The following is an 18402-nucleotide window of genomic DNA, read 5'->3' as shown; positions in this document are numbered from 1 at the left end:
TATGCAAAAGCATTTTGATTCAGAAAAGTGTACAATAAATGATTCGATTCAGAAATAATTCACGATTAGCCTCCGTGATTTCTTATCCAACCAAAAATAGAGAACCCTTCATATCCTACACTCTCTATACTGGAATCAGAGAACAGCCCTGAAACCCGAATCCCGACTGCGATCCAATCCCAAAAAGTCAGCCACTACTCCGAGATGATCAACACCCCAGAAGCCCTCAGTCTTGCCACTGGCATCAGTGCACTGGAACCACGGAAGACCAAATGCGCCCTCTTTGAAAGATCGATTTGTATTGGCAGACAACAGAGCTTTAATTTCCGGCTGGCTCATCTGGGAGACGTTAATCCACATCCCAACAGAAAAGATAAACTCTAGATTCAACTTACAGCCGATAATGTCTCCTGAGCAGCCTGTTTCCCAAGAACACGTTCAAGCACAGGTGCAAATCCCTCAAGGTCACCGATACGAGGATTCTCATCAACCCAGAAAGAGCGATAAAGCGCCTCGATCACGGCGGGCAGCTTTTCAGGCCATTTCTGAGAAATCGTACAAAGTGCTCGCTGGATCGCGAGAGTCTTCGGAGGGAATCCCTCGGGGAGCTTCTCTGTCATCGGAACATTGAAGTACTTCGCCCAGCGCATCCGCTCAAGACCCATCCACTTATCCTTGTCTGCGCGACATCAGTTATTCTAGTCTTTGTCAAGTCAACAAAAGCCTCAAAGACATACTCTTGATATTAATCGGCGGCGTATTATTACACTCATGCATCAATCCCCCAAGGAAAATGGGAACATAGTTGATGTTGCATTTCGCAAAGGTGGGCGAGTTCTATTGTTCGTGTTAAGACTCGCGCGATGCAGCCTGTGAGGGACGCGGTGCAGAACTTGCCTTGAGCACGTGGAATGCGATGTATGCAAAGGGGCTGACGATATCCACGTAGAGAGTGATCTGTGGGACTGCCATGATGATTGCGCAAAGTAGGCGTGTACTTCGTAATGCAAGCTCGGGTTGTCTGCAGCGAACTTGAGGAGGGTGCTTCAAGCTTCCGATTCCCCGCAATCGGTAACGATGACTCAGCGGAAATCAACAAATGCCGAGGTTCGGTTATTTTGATGTTTGATTTCGCTTAACTTGAAAAGATGAGAGGTTATTGATTGCATCTGGTCATAGATTTTGGGGTGCACCAGGGTCGTCTGCATAATAGCATGCGCCGCTAAGTGGTTATAGATCGAGGTGGGGCCAAAATGTACATGATGCCCCGTCAGCCCCGGGGTCAGATCCAGCTTTCGTCGGCACCCACGATGACCGAAATATGCGATGGACTCGGAATACAATGGGCAGTAAAGGACAAGCCTTTACGAATCATTTGAGCGAGCTTGTGAATTCTGACGCCATGCTCTTCTTTGTCTTTACACAGGGAGTCGCCAAAAATGTTACCGGTTCGTGGAATCAGCCTCAAGGAAAAACCCCGGCAGAAACTGAAACATGAGTTTAGATTTCAAAAAATCAGGTAGAAGGCTAAGCTTCCTGTATTCTAAGCCATGCCGAATTCAGTTGTTCTCAGCACCACACTTTGCGTTGATGCACTTGTGGCTACAGGACTCATTGCCAGCCTCGCAGTATTCACCAGCTACATTTCAATTGCACATCAGCGTCATCCATCTTGGCTCAGAACTATACTTGCAGTCGTCACATTGAGTTTTAAAACTTACTCTTAATGCACGAATCCAGAGGACCGTTAATTCCGTGCTCCATCTCGGGGTAGATAGATGCGGCGTTCGCAAGGAACGCGAGGGCGCTGATCAAGGCCAGGCTGAGAAACTTCATGATGGCGGTAACTGGTGAATAAATAAGATCGGACTTCGAAGGCAGGCTGTCGGTAGTTCAATGAAAGACAGAAAGTCTTGGCTTGTATAATTGCCACTTATGTGGGGGGCTTCTTATTTATTCATGGGTATTCCAATCTACATTCCATCCCTTCAAGTATGACATTTTAAGTGGATTGACACTTTGCCAACATCATACCTATCCTACTTAAGCTCTACTTCAATCAGCGGTGAGCCATGTCCATCATGAAAAATTGTCAAATTTCTAGCACGCGGAGGAGGTAATGGCGTGCTATAGAAACCCGTTCGGGCTGGCTGCTGGTGGCGCCAACTTGCGCGATTTACACAGCGGTATCGAGGAAAGGAACAATGACACGAACTTCAAAAATCCTTTTGCAGTTTCCACTCTGCTCTTTATATAATGCTGCGTGATACCATTGGCCATTGACATCAACTTATTTTCATGATGATAATATTCGCCATCGGTGCTTCGCCACCACCACCACCGAGCACAGCACATACACTCAAGTCCAACATCGACAGACACATTGTTTGCCTTACCGGTTGAAAAGAAAAGTTACATTACTTCACTGCGGACGCCATGAGCTCAAGGAACAATAGCCTTTATCGTACTGCGGATAACTTATCTCGTATCCTTGGCCTTAGAGACGAGACCGAAGACCAACAATTGAGCGACAAACCCAGCTACTCAGGCGTTACCACCCATGGCCCACCTGTCCGACAGCCACACCAACAAGACCTGGATAGTTCCTGGGGAAGGGAGACTGGCGTACCGTTTGCTAGTACCGGAGGCCGAAATTACCATTCGGGATCGAATCACTGAGTCGTGACAGATCAGTGGCACGAGTACAGTCATTGGTCAAATCTCGCAATGTTACATTTAGGCCATAGGCAAGCTTGGACCTCCCCTTACGACTATACTAGCTTCATGGTAATGGCCGCCAAGGCAGATTCCCAATTCCTCCGTTCTGATTCAAAGAAAAGCAATCATGTACATATCCAATTTCTCTAAGGAATTGAAAACCGACTCAAACATCTGAACCCCGCCAATCAATATGCGAAGTGAACAAGTCCTCTCACTCGTTGAAGGCGCGAAGAACTGCAATACCAGCAGCCGAGAACTCTGCAACATGATTATGTCCTAAGTCAATGTTAGCAAAATGCCTCCCTGAAGGGACAAGAAGGGATCACTCAATCGAGCGTCCACATACCACCATATTTGACCCGCTCCCATCTCACTTTCTTGAGAACGTCTTGCCCATCCTTACCAGGAACTTTATTGTTCCACACCTTGACCTCCGCGTTACGACCGGGCTCAATCTGTTCATAAACAAGAGAGCCAGGGCCGTCCTTGACAGTTTCTCCAGTAGCAGCAGCCCAGACACGTACACCTTCGTACCACGGAATCTCGTAATCATTCAGAGCATGAATTATGGTAAGGTCAACTCCCTTCTGCGAATACTGCAATCCAGATGCGTCAGGCTCCGCCGGGTCGATTCCAGTCAACCGAGCCACTCTCTTTGCAGTGTGCCAATAGTCCGCCGTATGGCCAATCACCCACTTCTGAAAGCTGGGGTATCCAATGAGTGGAGAGAGCAGGGGTGGAGTAAAGCCCTTGATACTGTAGGATTTGATCAGGCTAGGCACATTACTAAATCCTGCAAGCAGTACAACGCCCGCAAATGGCTCGGCATCTTTAATTGCTGGCTGAATGGCATTTGGGTCCGGTGATCCAAATGCGAAGCGTTCAGCCACAGCGGCAGTGACAGCAGTACCCAAGCTCTGGCCCGCGATAACGATGCGAGATGGAGAGATCTTGTAAGGGCCTGCCGTGAGGAAGTTGAGAAGTGAAACGCTGTCGGTAATCACGCCTTCTTCCGTCGGACTTCCTGTTGAGATGCCGAAGCCACGGTAGTCAATGGTGAAAACGTGGATTGGGTGAGATGGGGTGGACAGAGCCAGCAATGAACTCAAGATTTTAGGCCGCGATGCCGACGCAAGATGAGCAGCATTTCCATGAACTTTAAAACAGTTAGCCTTGAGTCACTGGATTCATTGAGTGCTATGCAGGCATGGCTTACAATAAACCACGAGTCGGGCGTTCGGGTTGTTGGCCAAGAGGTTATGGGCCACAGTTTGCGTGTAATCTTCAGCTGGACCAGACGGCGGATTCTCCAATAGCTGCTGCTCATTCTCATAGCAGAGATGCAAGGGCAATAGATGCCAGCCATACAACGTCTCATTATCCTGGGTTTTCAGGTTGAAGGGCTGAACCTGGGTATCTGCACGAGTTAGCAGCTACCTTCGTGCCACTCATTCGGCCACTCACTCAAAAAACCAAATTGCTCAACCTGATTCACATCTTGCCACAGGGTTGGGTTCAGGTTATTCGCATAGAGGAAGCTGTACACTGTTTAGTCGGATACAACGCAAAATCACTGACGGCTAGATAGTCATACAAACGCTGGACATCGGGAAAGGTCAAAGAGCACACAAAAAGCACGTATACCAGGCCACCTGCAGCAAGCGACCAGTATGCCTTTTTGAAGATCGGTTGGAGCTCAACCATTGGTGCTATGGGTCCAATGTCAACATCATGTAGCGTGGGGAAGGCCGGGAATCCCTACCGGAGCAGAGCGCGAGAGCCAATCAAGACTGCTGCGATACGATGCTCGTAGATTGTATGCTTCCCTTGGTTCAGTGCAGTTGTCCGTCACACAGAGCGCATGCGTAAGCAAATATACAGATCGAGGGTAGAAAGAGTGTAGACGTAGAGGGCGATGATGTTCATGTTGGCTGGAGACACGCACTGATAAGCCGCGACTTATCGCGTCACGCTTTTTCCCCCTTCCACCTCCGCGTCCTCCGCTGCACCACCCCGACTTCTGCTCACAACAGTCTTCTCCCGTCCTGCCTGGTCCTTCTAACGAACTACTGGGAACCGGGTGGGTTACTTCTCGATGGCGGAAAAGCGCAAGCTTCCACCGCGCGCCGGGCGCGAATCCGCAGCCAAGCGACGAGTTTCCGAAGCCGCGACAGCAACACCCAGATCAGGAACACCCAAGTCGCAAAAGAAGAAGACGCCCACTCCTCGTGTTCCATCGCAGCCTCCTGAGCCTGTAGAGACGCCGCTCCCGACGAAGCTGAAGGATAATGAAGCCTTGCCGGTGACACGCGCGCATCAACCAAGCACTCTGTCGGACAAAGAATATCAGTCGATCGCAGACAGGTTCGAACCCCATCCCTTTGCACTATTCTTTGACCTACTTTCTATGGAAGACTAACAGTGATTGATTCTATGCAGTTCGGTCCTCCTTGCATCCTTGGAACGTTCCAAGAAGAAATGGCTTAGCGAAGGAATCCTGGTGCGATACTACACGAAGCCGAAAAAGACACGACGCGAGCAAATCGAAAAGAACAACCCCTCGAAGGATTCCATGTTAAAGGTTGGACCATGCGACATTACGATTGGACCCCATCGCTTCGATGCTATGATCTTCACTGTCAAGGATCCCACGGCTCCGCAGCAGATTCAGTATGCACCTCCACAACGACCAATGGTCCATTATGGCCACCCAAACTCCTTCCAACAATACCAGCCTTATCAATCAAATCAACAACGACGACCTCCTTACCCTCCCACTCCGACCGGCCGACCCGCACAAGGATACCCAGGAAACCAACAGCCTCTTCATCAGCATCGTGGTCCCCAGCAGACTCCACCTCAGAATGCGCAGCGGCCTCAGGCGCAAAATGGCCAACCCGGTCAGCCTGCAAAGCCAAGTCCAGATCCCGTCATTCAGATGCTCGCGACCAGGGCGGCGGCCGATCCTGAACTCAAGGCGTTAATGCGAGTTGTTGCATCTAGCCAGGCCACACAGGAACAGTTGCGCGCTTTCCAGGCTCATATCGATGAACTCAATGCGATCATCAAGGCGAGAGAGCAAAGAGAGCAGCAGCAGCAGCAGCAAAATTCAGCGGGTACACCAGCCCAGTCGCAGGCGACGACGCAACCATCATCTCCCGCATCACAAAACAAGCCTACCCCGGCTCCGCCTAGCTCGCAACAGAAGCCAGTCCAAGAGCAAGCACCCAAGCCGCAAACAGCTAGTCAGGCGCAGACACCATCGCAGGGGCCTCAGCAACCACCGGCGTCGGAATCCAAGCCTGCAACACCAGCACCCACCACCGCCACGCCCAAGTCTGTGGCTGAGGGAACACCGCAGAGCGGTACTCAATCCCAAAGCCAGACCTCTCAGACAGGCGTGCCTAGTGCTGCCCCTCAAGGCGGGTCCGGGGCACCACCGGCAATCAAGCAAGAGCCAGCTGCGACCGGCTCAAACAATCCACAGGCTACTCCAGCGAACTCGACCAATCCAACAGCATCCACTCCAGCCGTTGTTAATCCTGCGCCGCCTTCCAACACTGCAGCAGTTACAACGCCGCAGCAGCCAAGCCCGGCTGTCCCATCTCCTCGACCCGCTTTAACCCAACCGCAACCACCACGACCTGGTACATCATTGCCACCATGGCAGCAGACACCATACGGAGGGGGCCAGACTCCAATCCAATCAAGGCCACCTCCGTACGGCTCGCCGACACCTTACTACCGCCCTCCCGCTCCAGTACCTCAGCCTCCGACTCGCATTGGATATAAGGCGGTTGTTTTCGAGTTTACTTCACCGTTGACTCCTTACGGGAGTAGTACTTCCGGCCATGCCGGATCAGGCGATCGATATCTTTTCCCTGAGTACTCAATCCTCGAATGGCGTCCAGACGACAACAGTATCGTTGCCTCTTTCCTTGTTACCCGAAAAGTCGATCCCAATACACCTTTTCCCCTCGAAACCGCAACAGATGCCCCGGCAGCTAAGGGCAAAGGAAAGGGAGCATCAAAATCCAAGAAGAAAAAAGCCGACAAGGATAATGAAGCACCTGCTACTCCAGGTGCGGGTCAGACTGCCACGGCCGATACTCCTCTGAAGCAAGAGCCCTCCGATAAACCCGACAGCAAGCCCGACGGCGATACTCCTGCCACTCCCAGTCAAGCTACCACCAAAGAAGCGAACTTGAAAGAGTATTGGCAACCCGTGACTTTCCGCATCCACGCTGCCAGTCCCAAGATTCTTGAGCCCCTGATCCGCGTGGTCAAGCCACCCGAGGAAGTCCGGAAGTACATGAACGACATCATGGACCGGGCTGAGCGTGCTCCGGATGGATTTCCGGCCATTCGCTTGCCTCGCGAAGAGGCGCGTGAGGCGTCCGAGTCCGAAGGTACACCCGCCTCTGGGACCAATCGAGCCACGTCTCGGAATCGCATCTCTCGTGGCAATGTCAAGATTGCAGATGAAGAATCAGAAGTTGAGAATGTTGCTCAGGAACCTGTGGAGGAAGAGGAGTTGGTGGACTTCTATGGTGCACCTGCTTGGCTACCCCCCGGCTCGGCCTTAGAGCTGAAGCCAAAGCCTTTTTACAGTATGCACTAGTATTACTAGTAGGTCAGGATGGTCGAGGTTCATATTATGTCGCATAAGGTGACTCGCTGTATTTTTAACGAGTAACGTTGGAAGCACAATTCAGAAACATTCTTTTCAAGCCCTAGTCCGGCAGCTAAAGAAGCCAAAAGTCATTCAGCGGTATCCTCGCCAATATCTGCTCAAGTAAAGCAGAATATCCACCTTATCGATCATGCTGCCCATGGTCCGTAATAATCCCCGCCGTTTCCAACAACCACCTTGCACTCTCCTTCGCAGAATCCCCAGCCCCAGCCTTAATATTGATGTTCCTCCGGCGTTCCGCCTCCATAGCCTCAAACTCCCATTTCGCACGCTGCATCTTCACAGCATCGCTACTGGGATCAGCCGAGCTCTGTTCCGGATCCGGAACAACACCCCAGATCTCGAAGGAGTAAATGTCGAGTTTGATCTTTTTTGGTCGGTCATTCAGACACGCGCTAGTGGCGGGCAAGAAGACCCCATCATGTCTAGTAGGCTCGGTGTAGAAATCTGCCGATTCGAGATTCACGTCGATGAGGAGACTTCCTGCGCCGTGTGGCTTGGGATGCGTGTGGTTCGTGCGCGAAGCTGGGGGGATTTGGCAGCCAATTGCGATGCCGGAGTGTGTTGAGAACCAGGCGGCTGGGGTGTTGGTCCGTTGTTCTACGGACAGTGATGGATTTCCCGGGAGAACTTCGTGTTTTGTGGATAGTTGGAAGAGACAGGGGAGAGGGGTGGAGGCTTGGGATTGGGAAGAGCTGTGGGATGAAGGTGATTTCCATGGTTGAGGGATATAGGCGCCCAGCGTGATGAGCTCTTGGTCTGAACCTTCTGCTGGGATACCTTGCAGAAGTAAGAGAGAAGACGATTGCCAGGTCATCACGTGGTGGGAGAATGATGTGAGGGAGGAACCATGAGCGGCTGTTGAGAAGACGGGGTGTAGACGGACGCCGCTGCGGAATAAGTTCATTGAGGATGAGACGGATGGGAGGAAGAAAGATAGGTGGGAAATGACGGTTTGGTTGAGTATCGTTGACTCGAAACGTCCTGGAAGCAAAATCGAAGTCGGTGGAGATATATCTTCTTCCTTTTCAGCATTTTCCTGTTCAAGAGTGGCGTCGCTGTGCCTCTTCTGAGAAAGGTTCAGGTTTCTGCTGAAGAGCAAGTGCTCAAACAATGGCGTCAGAGGGTCGAATAGGTACGGCATAGATAAGGAGATTGTGCGAGCAAAAGCTTGATAGGAGATCCCTCCATCATTTTCTTCCGGAGAAAACGCCGCGATGATATGATTCGCCTCTTTTTGTATGTTTTCGATGAGCTCTTTGTTGAGATCAGACGTGTAGTTCTTCACCGACTCGAGGGACTTGAGGGGCGCAATCACGAGAAGTAGCATGAGAAGCCGACGGAATGTATCGATGGAAATGCGCGTTTCGTAAACCGTTCGATCAACCTTGTGATCGTGTTTGAAGACTTCGATTGCATCAAGAGACTCCAATGCCGCGAGGGCAAGATCGTCGTCTTCGTCTTCATCGTAATCGTCATTCGCCGGTTCATCGATCGAGAGTCCAGGAGGGTGGGATTGAGGATTCGAAGCACCAATCTCCTCCTTAGACGACCGATTTTCATCTTTGCCAGCATCGGGTGGTCCGACATCTTTTCTCCCAACATCTGCCAAACTGCCAAAGAGCAGCTTGATCCGATCCTTGCGCCCCCTTCGTAGAGCTTTGCCGTAACGCTCAGTCAACAACACAGCCACCTTGACCATCGCCTCAAACGTCAGTACGCTGGGAGCCATGGTATTCTGGAAAGGAAAGGCACCAAGATATGAGACCATTCGGAAGATGACTGGGCCTGCATCGAGGGGATTCTCATGGCTAGCTGAGAAGCTGCCATCGGGAACACCCAGGAAATCAGAGAGGGTCTTCTCGTTCCAATATCGCATACCTCCTTGCTCTGCAGTGCGAGAGTAGAAGTTATCCTTGAAGTGGGTGAGCTCCAGTGGAGTGAAGCATTTTGTTGCGAAGCGTTCCGCGAGCACGTGGCTCAATTGCTCTGTTTATGGTCAGCTGTGTTTGCGGTATCATACGCGACAGCAAGCGATGCGACAGAAAGCCGCGAAGAAATGTTGAGAACGGCATGATCCAAAGATCATAGATAATTTTATCTGGGGTAAACAAAACAACTCACCTGGCGACGCTCCACTATATTCGCTCGACTGGCCCGCGCCCATTGTTGCAAGTGCGGGGATCTACCCACCCTTTCGGTTCTGCGATTGTTGCGCTTGGGAATCGCGTGGGGCGAGACTGATCAAAGATCTTCCGAGGGTTGGAAAGTATGATAACCTGAAAGGGATTCTCAACTAGCTGGGAGCAAAGGAAAGTGGAGGGTACTTGGGGGGCGTTTCAGATGACGACGTCAGGCAATGGTGCCTGAGGTGTCAAACGTGACATCCGGCGGCCTTGCGGCTCTGCAGGTTGAACCATGTCCATGTAAATAACTGCTACCTTGACGGCCGTTCTCTGGATTTACGAGCATTTAGTTTACAAATTTGTATTTATTCATTTGTTTTTGTATTTCCTAATTTCTCGTGACGACATCAAGACATTCATTTCGTGGGCATGCCCCTGTGCATCTAGCTGGAAATACCTCAACTAGATAAGGGTTACAAAAGTCCCATCAGCCTAGAGCCATTGTTGTACCCTTTTTTTTCTCTTTTCGTGAGGACAGGATAAAGTTCGTTTGAAATATCCTACTCGAAATCCGCCAACTTCATCGAGTTTGAAAAAAGCCGATATCCACCTACAGCATGACAACACCAACGCCTCCCATCTTGTTCAGGTCGGGAAGGTTGTTCTCGTTGATCCCACCAGCGACCGGGGCGCAGCGGTAATTGTACAGGTAGTAGTGGAGCTGTCCGTCACCGGCGCCGAACTTGAGCTTCTCGAGGAACAGAGGGTTGTCCTGGAGAGTGAGGGCGTTAAAAACATCGAAATTAGCCTAGATATCTTGTCAGCAAAGGTGTGCTCTATGCATCGGGGTTGGGCTCTTCTATCATTACCTTTTTGGCACAAATGAGGGCATCATTGATCAGAACAAGCAGACGGTCCTTGAGCGCGGGTTGGTCGCCAGTGAAGGCTGTTTCAGTTGCGTAGTAGTAAAGGTATGCGGCACGCACAGAGTTGTGCAACGGGTTGTCGAGAACAGTCGACTCCAAGTTGTAGAATGAAACAAAGTCCGTAATTTTCTTGGTCTTAGGGTCTTCGGCGACATAGGACCACACAACTTGCTCTTTTCCAGCCCTCTCCTTGTAGACCAGCCAGTGGTCGATCTCCTCGCGACTGAATGCTTGGTACATGTCGAAGCGACGCAAGTAGCGCTCCAAGAGATCATGAACGGCATCAATGTCCTTCTCTTCCATGGGGCGCAGACCGGGAGTGGAGGTGTTGTCAGGAAGTTGATTCTTAGCCACCTGTCTCGCCTTGGTCGATCCGTGGGGCATAGGTGAGAAGCCGACGGAATAAAGCTTCAACCAGTCCAAAGCGCGGTGGTAGTAGCGGCAAGAGCTAACGGGGGTGGGGAGAATGACACCACCAGTGTAAATGGCTTGGTAGATACCATTGAGGTAGCAACGGCGGGTGATTTCCTTGATCAGAACGGGGGCCAGACGCTTGGAGCGGAGTTTCTTGTGGATACAAAGGAAGTTGATTTCCGTGACCTTCAGTGGCTCCCCGCGCACGCGGATCTCCGTCGGGACACCGGAGATTGAGGCGACAAGCTTGCGTGATTTGGTGGCGCGAACGCCAACGTGCCATTCTTTCTTCCATCCTGGAGACTTCAAAGCCCTGTTGAATTGCGATGCATGGTCAGCTAACTTGCATTGGATGAGGCCGCAAGGAGTAAGAAGGGATCATACCAGTTCAGGAACGACATTGAATAACTGAATCGAAACATAGCGTTGTCGTCCTCCACATAGTGGTTGTTGAGAAGGTCGAAAAGCTCCTGGAGCTCGTCGTCATTGGTCAAATCCAAGGTACACCATTCGAACCCTTCGATGAGCGCATCGGGGTTCTTAGGCACCTCCTCCGGCTTGATCCACTTGATCGGACCCTGCTTGATTTCCTTGTCCTTGTTGTCTTCGAATCGAGGCACTGGCTGCGTCTGCCAGAACTTATAAGAAGCCATGTCCTTTTGGTTCTTTCCGCCAAGTGACAACCCAGTCAACAATTGACTGATATCGGTGTTGGCCAGCGCCTCGGCTGCCTTCGAGGGTTCCATCGATGCGATCTCAGCCTTCAGCGCGGGATTGCTGTCCAGGATCTGTTGTACCATTTGCGGAGGGACGGTTTTCTGGTTCTTAGGGTTGACTATGGAGTCCTCTGCATTTAGCTTCGGTCGGCGTCGCCAGACGATCAACACAGGAACGTACTCACCCTTGGGGGTATCTTGGTCCTTGTTGACCTGGTCGGGGCGCTGAGGGGTCTTGCCCTTGTCTTGAGAGTCCGACATGGCTGGTGTTCGGGTGGTGGAGGGGAGGGTGAGAAGGAGGATTTCGGATTTCGTTGGGCCCGTGGGTTTAACCGCATGAAACGCGGATCGGTGGGGGGTGCGGCAGGCGGAGGGGTTGGTTGCTTCTGCAGCTTTCTGCCCCCGATCGACAATTTCACATGTTTTTCAACCTGGCAAAACTGACTACCCTACCTAAATTACTTTGTTTTACTATGCATGTAGCTGGGTACTCTCATCATTACTCGTAGAGTAGGCGACTCGGGCGAATGCGATAAGTGAGTAATACCTTGGCAGCTGCACATCATCCTCGATTGTGAGGACCTTACATCCTACTAGCTCTATATCTCGAAAGTAACGAAATAATTCCACGTTTGCTGATTGGAAATATTCTGTCTTTTATTGATGTACTAAGGTAGTAGGTAGTATTCAATGGGAGTCTCGAATTGTTGAAATCCACAAAACACCTCTATAGTCACCGTCTCCATTTATCGAATCAAACGTCAAGTGTTGATACAAGAACTAGAATGGGTATGAAGCTCCAGGCCCGTCAAAAGTATTCAAAATCGCATCTCGTGAGGAATCATGCCTTTTCGACAAACGGCTTGGTCTCCACCACGTCGAGGAATCCGCCGACGAGGTGCAGGCTACCGGTGACAAACGTCATGACAGGTGCCTCGTCATTCTGGAGAAGCTTGCGTTCCTCGGCGGCCACATCGCGCGCAAAGTCCACGGCTTCTTCGATAGTTCCGAATACTTGTGTTTTAGCATGAGGGTCAATCGAGTTCCAAGCCTCTGCGAGAGACTTCTGAACGCTCAGGCGCTCGACATCATCCGCATTCGTGTTCATGCTGACCAAGTCGGGTCGGTATCCGGCGTGCTTATAGGTAATGTTCGTGCAGAAGAGAGCGTGCGTAAAGGGGACTTCGGCTCCTAGTGCCGCCGCCAGGGTTTCATGGAGTGCGCGCGCCAGGGCGGTGCTATCGCGAGTTTGCTGGTTGAAGATCAAGATCCGAGGCTTCTTCGTCGCAACGTCCTTGGAGGACGAGTCTGCCTGGATTCGTGAGGCAAACCACTGGCCGGCCAGCCGGATGCTTTCCAGTGTGTGACCACCGTCAATATACCAGGCCACGTTCTTCTCGTACCGAGTCTCGCATCGGCCACCAAGCCGCGTCGCTTCAAGGCCAGTCAGGAACTTAGCAGGCAGGGGTTCCGACATGATATTTTCAGAAATGTCGGCAACGCCAGTCTTTCTCAAGAACTCTGCCGCCGTTGCCACAGCCAGCGAGGCATTCGTATACTGGAAATCGCCCGCCAATCCGAGCTTGACCTGGCTAGTCGCAGGACGAAGGTCAGGGTGATCTAAGACGACGTCGAGCTGAGAACCCTTTTCTTCAGCTCGCTTGGCTAGCACTTCCTCTGCACTTGGAGCTTGGGGAGCTGTGAAGCCTCTGACGCCGGACTTGATGATGCCACCCTTGTGCCATGCGATCTGCTCAATGGTAGTTCCCAGCATTGCGGTGTGGTCAATTCCAAGGCTAGTAATAGCCGTCGCCTTAGGCTTCTCGATGACATTGGTGCAATCATATTGACCTCCGATACCGCACTCAATCACCGCAGCGTCAACGCCTTCGCTCAAGTATGTGTGGAATGCCATCAGCGTCAGATAGCGGAAATATTGGGGTTTAGTCCCCGGCGAAGTGGGATCCTGGCCTGTCACCTTAGCAGCCTCTTCTAGGCGATCCCATACTTCAAAGAAGTAGCGCGCAAACTGCTCTTCAGAAAGCGGGGCATTATCGATCTTGATGCGCTCGCGTGCGAAGCGAAGATGCGGTGAAGTGTAGAGTCCGATCTTGTGGAGTCGAGGTGTCGACTGATCAGACTCAGCCTTGGTGTATTGATAGAGGATGGAGGAAATGAAAGCTGAAGTCGACCCTTTGCCTTTAGTTCCGGCGACATGGACGGGGTTTAGTTGATCGAGGTCGGACGGCTAGAGAGGGGTGGAGCCCCAATGTCAGCCCAGCTCGTTCAACCCATTCATCCGTGCTGAAAACAATGACCAACCTTGTAACCGATGCGACAAAGCCATTCGACGGTCTCTGGTAGGGAGCGCTCATTCATCTCCTGTCGGGAGGTCGACTTCCGAAGCTCCTCAACGATCGCATAGTTCGTTTGCAAGGAGTTGAGCGCCGCAATGGCAGACTAGACAACGGTAGACGTTAGCGCTCACGATTCGGAATCGATATCTCTGGTTCGCGTCCGCTCGGACTATAGCTCCAGAGCTAGCGCAATCAGTAGGATGCATACCTCATATGAGCGAGTCATAGCGGGCGAGTGAGTCGAGACTCGCCGCCGCGGACAGGACCAACGAAGGGACGACCAAAGCCCTCTCATGAACAGGGGACACCCTTGCCTGCGAGATTGAATGAGCAGGCGGGGGTGTTCGCGAAAAAGACCCCGGCGGCTTGAAGATCGAAGATAATCTGGTTCTGCTCCCGAAGCGTTCTCTCTCCTCGGGAAACCGCTCGGCTCACGGAAATATCACGTGAGCCTTATCTATACAGGTGGGGCCTACATTTCCAATGGTCTCGGCTTCCAAGATTGGGATGCCCTTTCGTCTTCTACTAGTGAAGGCGATGTGTGATAAGAAATTTCATATTAGGATCTGGTACTTTCTAGTAGAAGTACACACATACACACGCCACCAGCATATCGAGGTGGTGACCCATTGTCAACATATTATCTCTCAAATGCTCGCAACTTCTCCAAATTCAAATCGCACGAATCTAGCAATTTCCCGAGTCCCAGGGCCCAAGATATCAAATACATGAGCATCCGAAGAGCGAACGGAAATTTTTCAACGCCCGGTGCCTCTGGAAGTCGAACAGATTCGGGTCAATCCCAAATGAGGGTGAAAGAATTTCACTGTTTTGGATCATCAACACACGAGAGCACCTCAGCTCCAATGCTGCCGATAGGTTCAATCGGCTTTCTCTGGTTCAAGCTCCGCAAATTAGCAGAGTTAATGCACTCAAAAAGCATTTCTCCACTTCGAAAATTCTGGCAAAACCCCTGCAACAGCCGCTTTACATCGTCCTCGGTCAGATAGCTCAGTAGCCCCTCCATGCCAACAAGAACAGGCCCGGCGGTAGAAACTTGACTCATCCAGCTGTCATCACGAACATAGACTCCGAGGATAGAGTAATCGCGGCCAGGTAATGGATCAGGCAGGACTTGTCTTTTCTATAACCTCGGGAAGATCAATATCGATCCACCGGGTGTTCTCACCCCACTCACGCTTTTCATCCGACAATCAAGGCCACAGGCCAGATGCAGGACAGTTGTCCTTAGATGCTTTTGCAGAAATTCTGAGGCCCATCGATCGAAGTGATTTGTTCGTAGATCGACACCTGCGGATTGGCCAGGTGTCTCAGACATCGCATTCACGTCGAAATCGAATTTCTCCAAGACATCCTGGGCATACTGATCACCTAAGATGGACCGAGGAGCAGAAAAGTCAAAGGCCCGAGCAACAAGAGTGACTATAAGGGTTTCTGCAACGCCATGAAAGTCAACTCTCACTTTTTGATTCCCTTCATGCTGGTTGTCTCCGGTTGAGACTCTGTCCTCCTTGGCACGAATTAAGCCATCGCCTGTCCAAGTAGTCGCCATTGCTGTCCTCAACTACTAATATTGTGTTTATGTTTCTGGTTTTTGGCTTTGCTATGTGTGGCCGACATCAAATACATGTGAATAATGTGGTCTTGCCGCTGTCAGGCCCCCAACTCTGTAGAACCCAAGCATCACCTGATTTAAGCACACCATAATGAAGTGGACACTAATAAGCATACGACTTTCCCGGCATAACAGAATGGTTACATGAAATTAAAAATTAAATATTTTCCATGGCGGCCCAAGGTGTAACATGACATTGTCAAAACCTAGATCTAGTGCAGTGTGGCCGCCTCTTCTATTGCTTGACTGGGTCGGGCCAGCGTGAGTAAATTGGCAAAAAATTTCCAAGTGTACACTGTAGAGAGTCTATGAACTGAATCTAAGACTAAAATTGTTTCATTTGCGGTGGAAATTACGCCACCCCTGGCGTGGTCTACCACAGAAAGTAAAAATGTATCAAGCGGGGAAAAGAGGCATGGTAATGCCGATAGAAAGGGACAAATGAAATGGCTACTGTTAAAGCCTGTAGGAAAGCATTGTAGTTAAACATACAACCATGGAGTGTAGAAGTGAAGTGTCAAGCATAGGGTTAGGGGGTGGGTAGGTAAAGAATTGAATCTACTCGACCCTGGTCTTCCCTTCTTCAAGGAACACCAAACGAGCATTGCTGACACCACGCTGGTGTCTCTTGGATGGGAGCCACTGTCCAATAACAGGGTCGGTACGGGCCTTGATCATGGCATCTTGGTATCCCTCGGCGCCAGCGACGGGAGTATTGAGCTTGGGCCAATTCACATAAAGCATGCCATGCTCATACATGAAGCGGAAGCAGTAGGCTGTAATGACGAACCAGAACACCATGAAAAGGCGAAGAGGCCAAACCGATGAGTCGGGAGACCTTGTCGTGAACAAAGCAAGAAGTGTCAAGAACAAACTTGCAGCGAACACGTAGGGAACAGCCTGAATGACAAGTGGTCGTCGGTCCAGGAACATCTGAATGCTGGAAGGCAAAGAGTCTGAGGGAAGGTAGGTACCCAAAAACACATCAAAGCCATCTTGGCGGGGTCCGTCCATGAAGTTGTTGCGCACGTATCGAGTGATCGAATTGTTCAAATCTTGAAGAGCACCGGCCCGAGTACGTTTGCCAGTGCGGGTAAAATCCGTCTTCAGGGCACCCGTTCCCGAATAGGACTTGGACACAACATCGGCATTATCCGCCCAGATATTGCGGAACAGATCTTCGAACTCCTGGTCATCATTTGCTGTCTCACCATGCCGAAGCACACCGGCATCAATCAGCTGGTGAGTGACCGCCCAGCGGCCGAGCATGCTCTGAACCACATTGGTTCGATCAAGACAGTCCATGCAGTTGGTCCGTACGACACTTGATTGAGTGGAACGAATATCCAATTGTCCGCCCGGGGATCCAGGGTGTTCGACACCACGGAAGTAACCGCCTTGGGTCAGTCCATCGTGAAGTCGGCCCATTAGCAATTCAGCTCTGTGCCACTTAAGACCTTTTGTCTCGTTGTGGAAGTCGAAATACACATAATGCAACCGATCCATCTCTTTACGCTTTTGACCTGGTTCCAAAACATGCATCTTTTCGGGTGACTTGTCATCAGCCTCGGTGCATTCGGTAGAAGAAGTTATGAGGATCCGAACCAGCTGCTCGTAAGCACTTTTGACGCGCTCCTCTCGGCCTTTCTGATTGACCAGGTTGACCATGTAATTCTCTCCGTACAAACGAATCTGCTCTGCAAAATGCTTGCGAGCGGCTTCGACAGCAGTTTCCACTCCGCGCACTTGAAGCTTAGGGGTGTATCGAAGATTATTGACCTCGGCCCAGAATACTGGCACGCTACCGCGGGTCTGGACAAAGGAGTACACTTGGAGGTCCTGTCCTGTTTTTTCATTGGACATCGATTGTCCGCCAGCGAATCCAGACAAGCTCCCGGTGGCGTCATTCAAGATTACAATCTGTTCCGTTTCGTTGTAATTCGAAACATTGCCTTGCTCGTCGATTCCACGGGAGAAATATCTGGTACCACCACGGTGTCGAGATCGTCGAGTGATCAGAGCGAACGTGAAGGAGCCAGACTTGACGCGAGCAGGTGTAATTCGCAGCATACCGAACATCACTGGAAGGATATACGGGTCGACGCCTGGCTGCGGGCCATAGCGGATGCCGCTGGTTTCCTGCTCTCCCAAGCTGAAGTCGATCAAGTCGGACTGGATGAAGCGGTTCCAAAAAAATCGGTCATCGGCGCGCTTCCACATGGGGCTGTTGACGGCACTCTGCGATTGTCGCTGGAAGCTGTTGGTGAGATCGAGGGAGTAGGAGAAGTACATGGGGCCGGTTCGGAGCAGTTCTTTGACGAGCGCAATGTATGTGTCTTCATCCCGATCGTGGAGGGGGCGTTCTCGCATTGGCAGGAATTCGGTAGCGGCGACTTTATACACCATGTGGCCGCGGAGTCGGCCCATAGGCTGCGCCTTGGTGATGACCACGATGTATTTGTCTATGGTACAAATAGTTAGCACTGTAGTTACTCGGTAACTTCATCGCAGCCGCAGGTGGTCGCAACGTACCTAGCTTCAATTTCAGAATTCCCAGAATCCCCGCAATGCTCGAGATGCGCTTTGCGCCCGAGAGAGGCCCATCGTTCAACCGGAGGTCGCCCGTTGGCCGGTCCACCACAAGAGTCGGGGCCTGGGGTGACGAAGGCGAGGTGAAGGCATAATGAGAAGGCGAAGCATGCAAATTGATGTCTCTGAAAGGAAGAAGAGGGGGCGCCATAATGGGCAGCCCTATAGCACGGTGATGGGGTCAAAGGGGGGTGGATGTGGAGGAGGGAGGAGGCGCAACCATG

The 18402-nt window shown here is 51.3% G+C and overlaps 7 protein-coding genes across 7 annotated transcripts; 1 reads left to right on the top strand and 6 right to left on the bottom strand.

Moving 5' to 3' along the window:
- Window positions 1-135: 135 nt before the first annotated feature.
- Window positions 136-972, bottom strand: N7532_009374 (putative 2-hydroxychromene-2-carboxylate isomerase; the record flags this gene model as incomplete). The annotated part of the gene is made up of 4 exons (XM_056621865.1): window positions 136-339; window positions 396-679; window positions 738-837; window positions 898-972. The coding sequence occupies 4 exons, from the start codon at window positions 970-972 to the stop codon at window positions 136-138; spliced, it is 663 nt and encodes a 220-aa protein (XP_056472671.1).
- Window positions 973-2932: 1960 nt separating this feature from the next.
- On the bottom strand, window positions 2933-4425 carry N7532_009373 (alpha/beta hydrolase; the record flags this gene model as incomplete). The annotated part of the gene is made up of 5 exons (XM_056621864.1): window positions 2933-2997; window positions 3068-3877; window positions 3938-4138; window positions 4186-4259; window positions 4316-4425. The coding sequence occupies 5 exons, from the start codon at window positions 4423-4425 to the stop codon at window positions 2933-2935; spliced, it is 1260 nt and encodes a 419-aa protein (XP_056472670.1).
- A 391-nt stretch (window positions 4426-4816) lies between these two features.
- Window positions 4817-7342, top strand: N7532_009372 (uncharacterized protein; the record flags this gene model as incomplete). Its single annotated transcript, XM_056621863.1, has 2 exons — window positions 4817-5085; window positions 5161-7342. 2 exons carry the CDS (start codon window positions 4817-4819, stop codon window positions 7340-7342), a joined length of 2451 nt encoding a protein of 816 aa, XP_056472669.1.
- Window positions 7343-7535: 193 nt separating this feature from the next.
- N7532_009371 (TLD domain-containing protein) lies at window positions 7536-9581 on the bottom strand (the record flags this gene model as incomplete). Its single annotated transcript, XM_056621862.1, has 2 exons — window positions 7536-9403; window positions 9539-9581. The coding sequence occupies 2 exons, from the start codon at window positions 9579-9581 to the stop codon at window positions 7536-7538; spliced, it is 1911 nt and encodes a 636-aa protein (XP_056472668.1).
- Window positions 9582-10150: 569 nt separating this feature from the next.
- Window positions 10151-11857, bottom strand: N7532_009370 (glycylpeptide N-tetradecanoyltransferase swoF; the record flags this gene model as incomplete). The annotated part of the gene is made up of 3 exons (XM_056621861.1): window positions 10151-10348; window positions 10410-11193; window positions 11265-11857. The coding sequence occupies 3 exons, from the start codon at window positions 11855-11857 to the stop codon at window positions 10151-10153; spliced, it is 1575 nt and encodes a 524-aa protein (XP_056472667.1).
- A 580-nt stretch (window positions 11858-12437) lies between these two features.
- N7532_009369 (tetrahydrofolate synthase) lies at window positions 12438-14179 on the bottom strand (the record flags this gene model as incomplete). The annotated part of the gene is made up of 3 exons (XM_056621860.1): window positions 12438-13844; window positions 13919-14056; window positions 14162-14179. 3 exons carry the CDS (start codon window positions 14177-14179, stop codon window positions 12438-12440), a joined length of 1563 nt encoding a protein of 520 aa, XP_056472666.1.
- Window positions 14180-16147: 1968 nt separating this feature from the next.
- Window positions 16148-18329, bottom strand: N7532_009368 (putative phosphoinositide phosphatase (Sac1); the record flags this gene model as incomplete). The annotated part of the gene is made up of 2 exons (XM_056621859.1): window positions 16148-18051; window positions 18122-18329. 2 exons carry the CDS (start codon window positions 18327-18329, stop codon window positions 16148-16150), a joined length of 2112 nt encoding a protein of 703 aa, XP_056472665.1.
- Window positions 18330-18402: the final 73 nt, after the last annotated feature.

This window comes from Penicillium argentinense (genome assembly GCF_028826775.1).
Source record: "Penicillium argentinense strain IBT 30761 chromosome Unknown utg000009l_segment0_segment0, whole genome shotgun sequence".
Taxonomy (NCBI): Eukaryota; Fungi; Ascomycota; class Eurotiomycetes; order Eurotiales; family Aspergillaceae; genus Penicillium; species Penicillium argentinense.
This window is presented reverse-complemented; position numbering and strand designations above follow the sequence as displayed.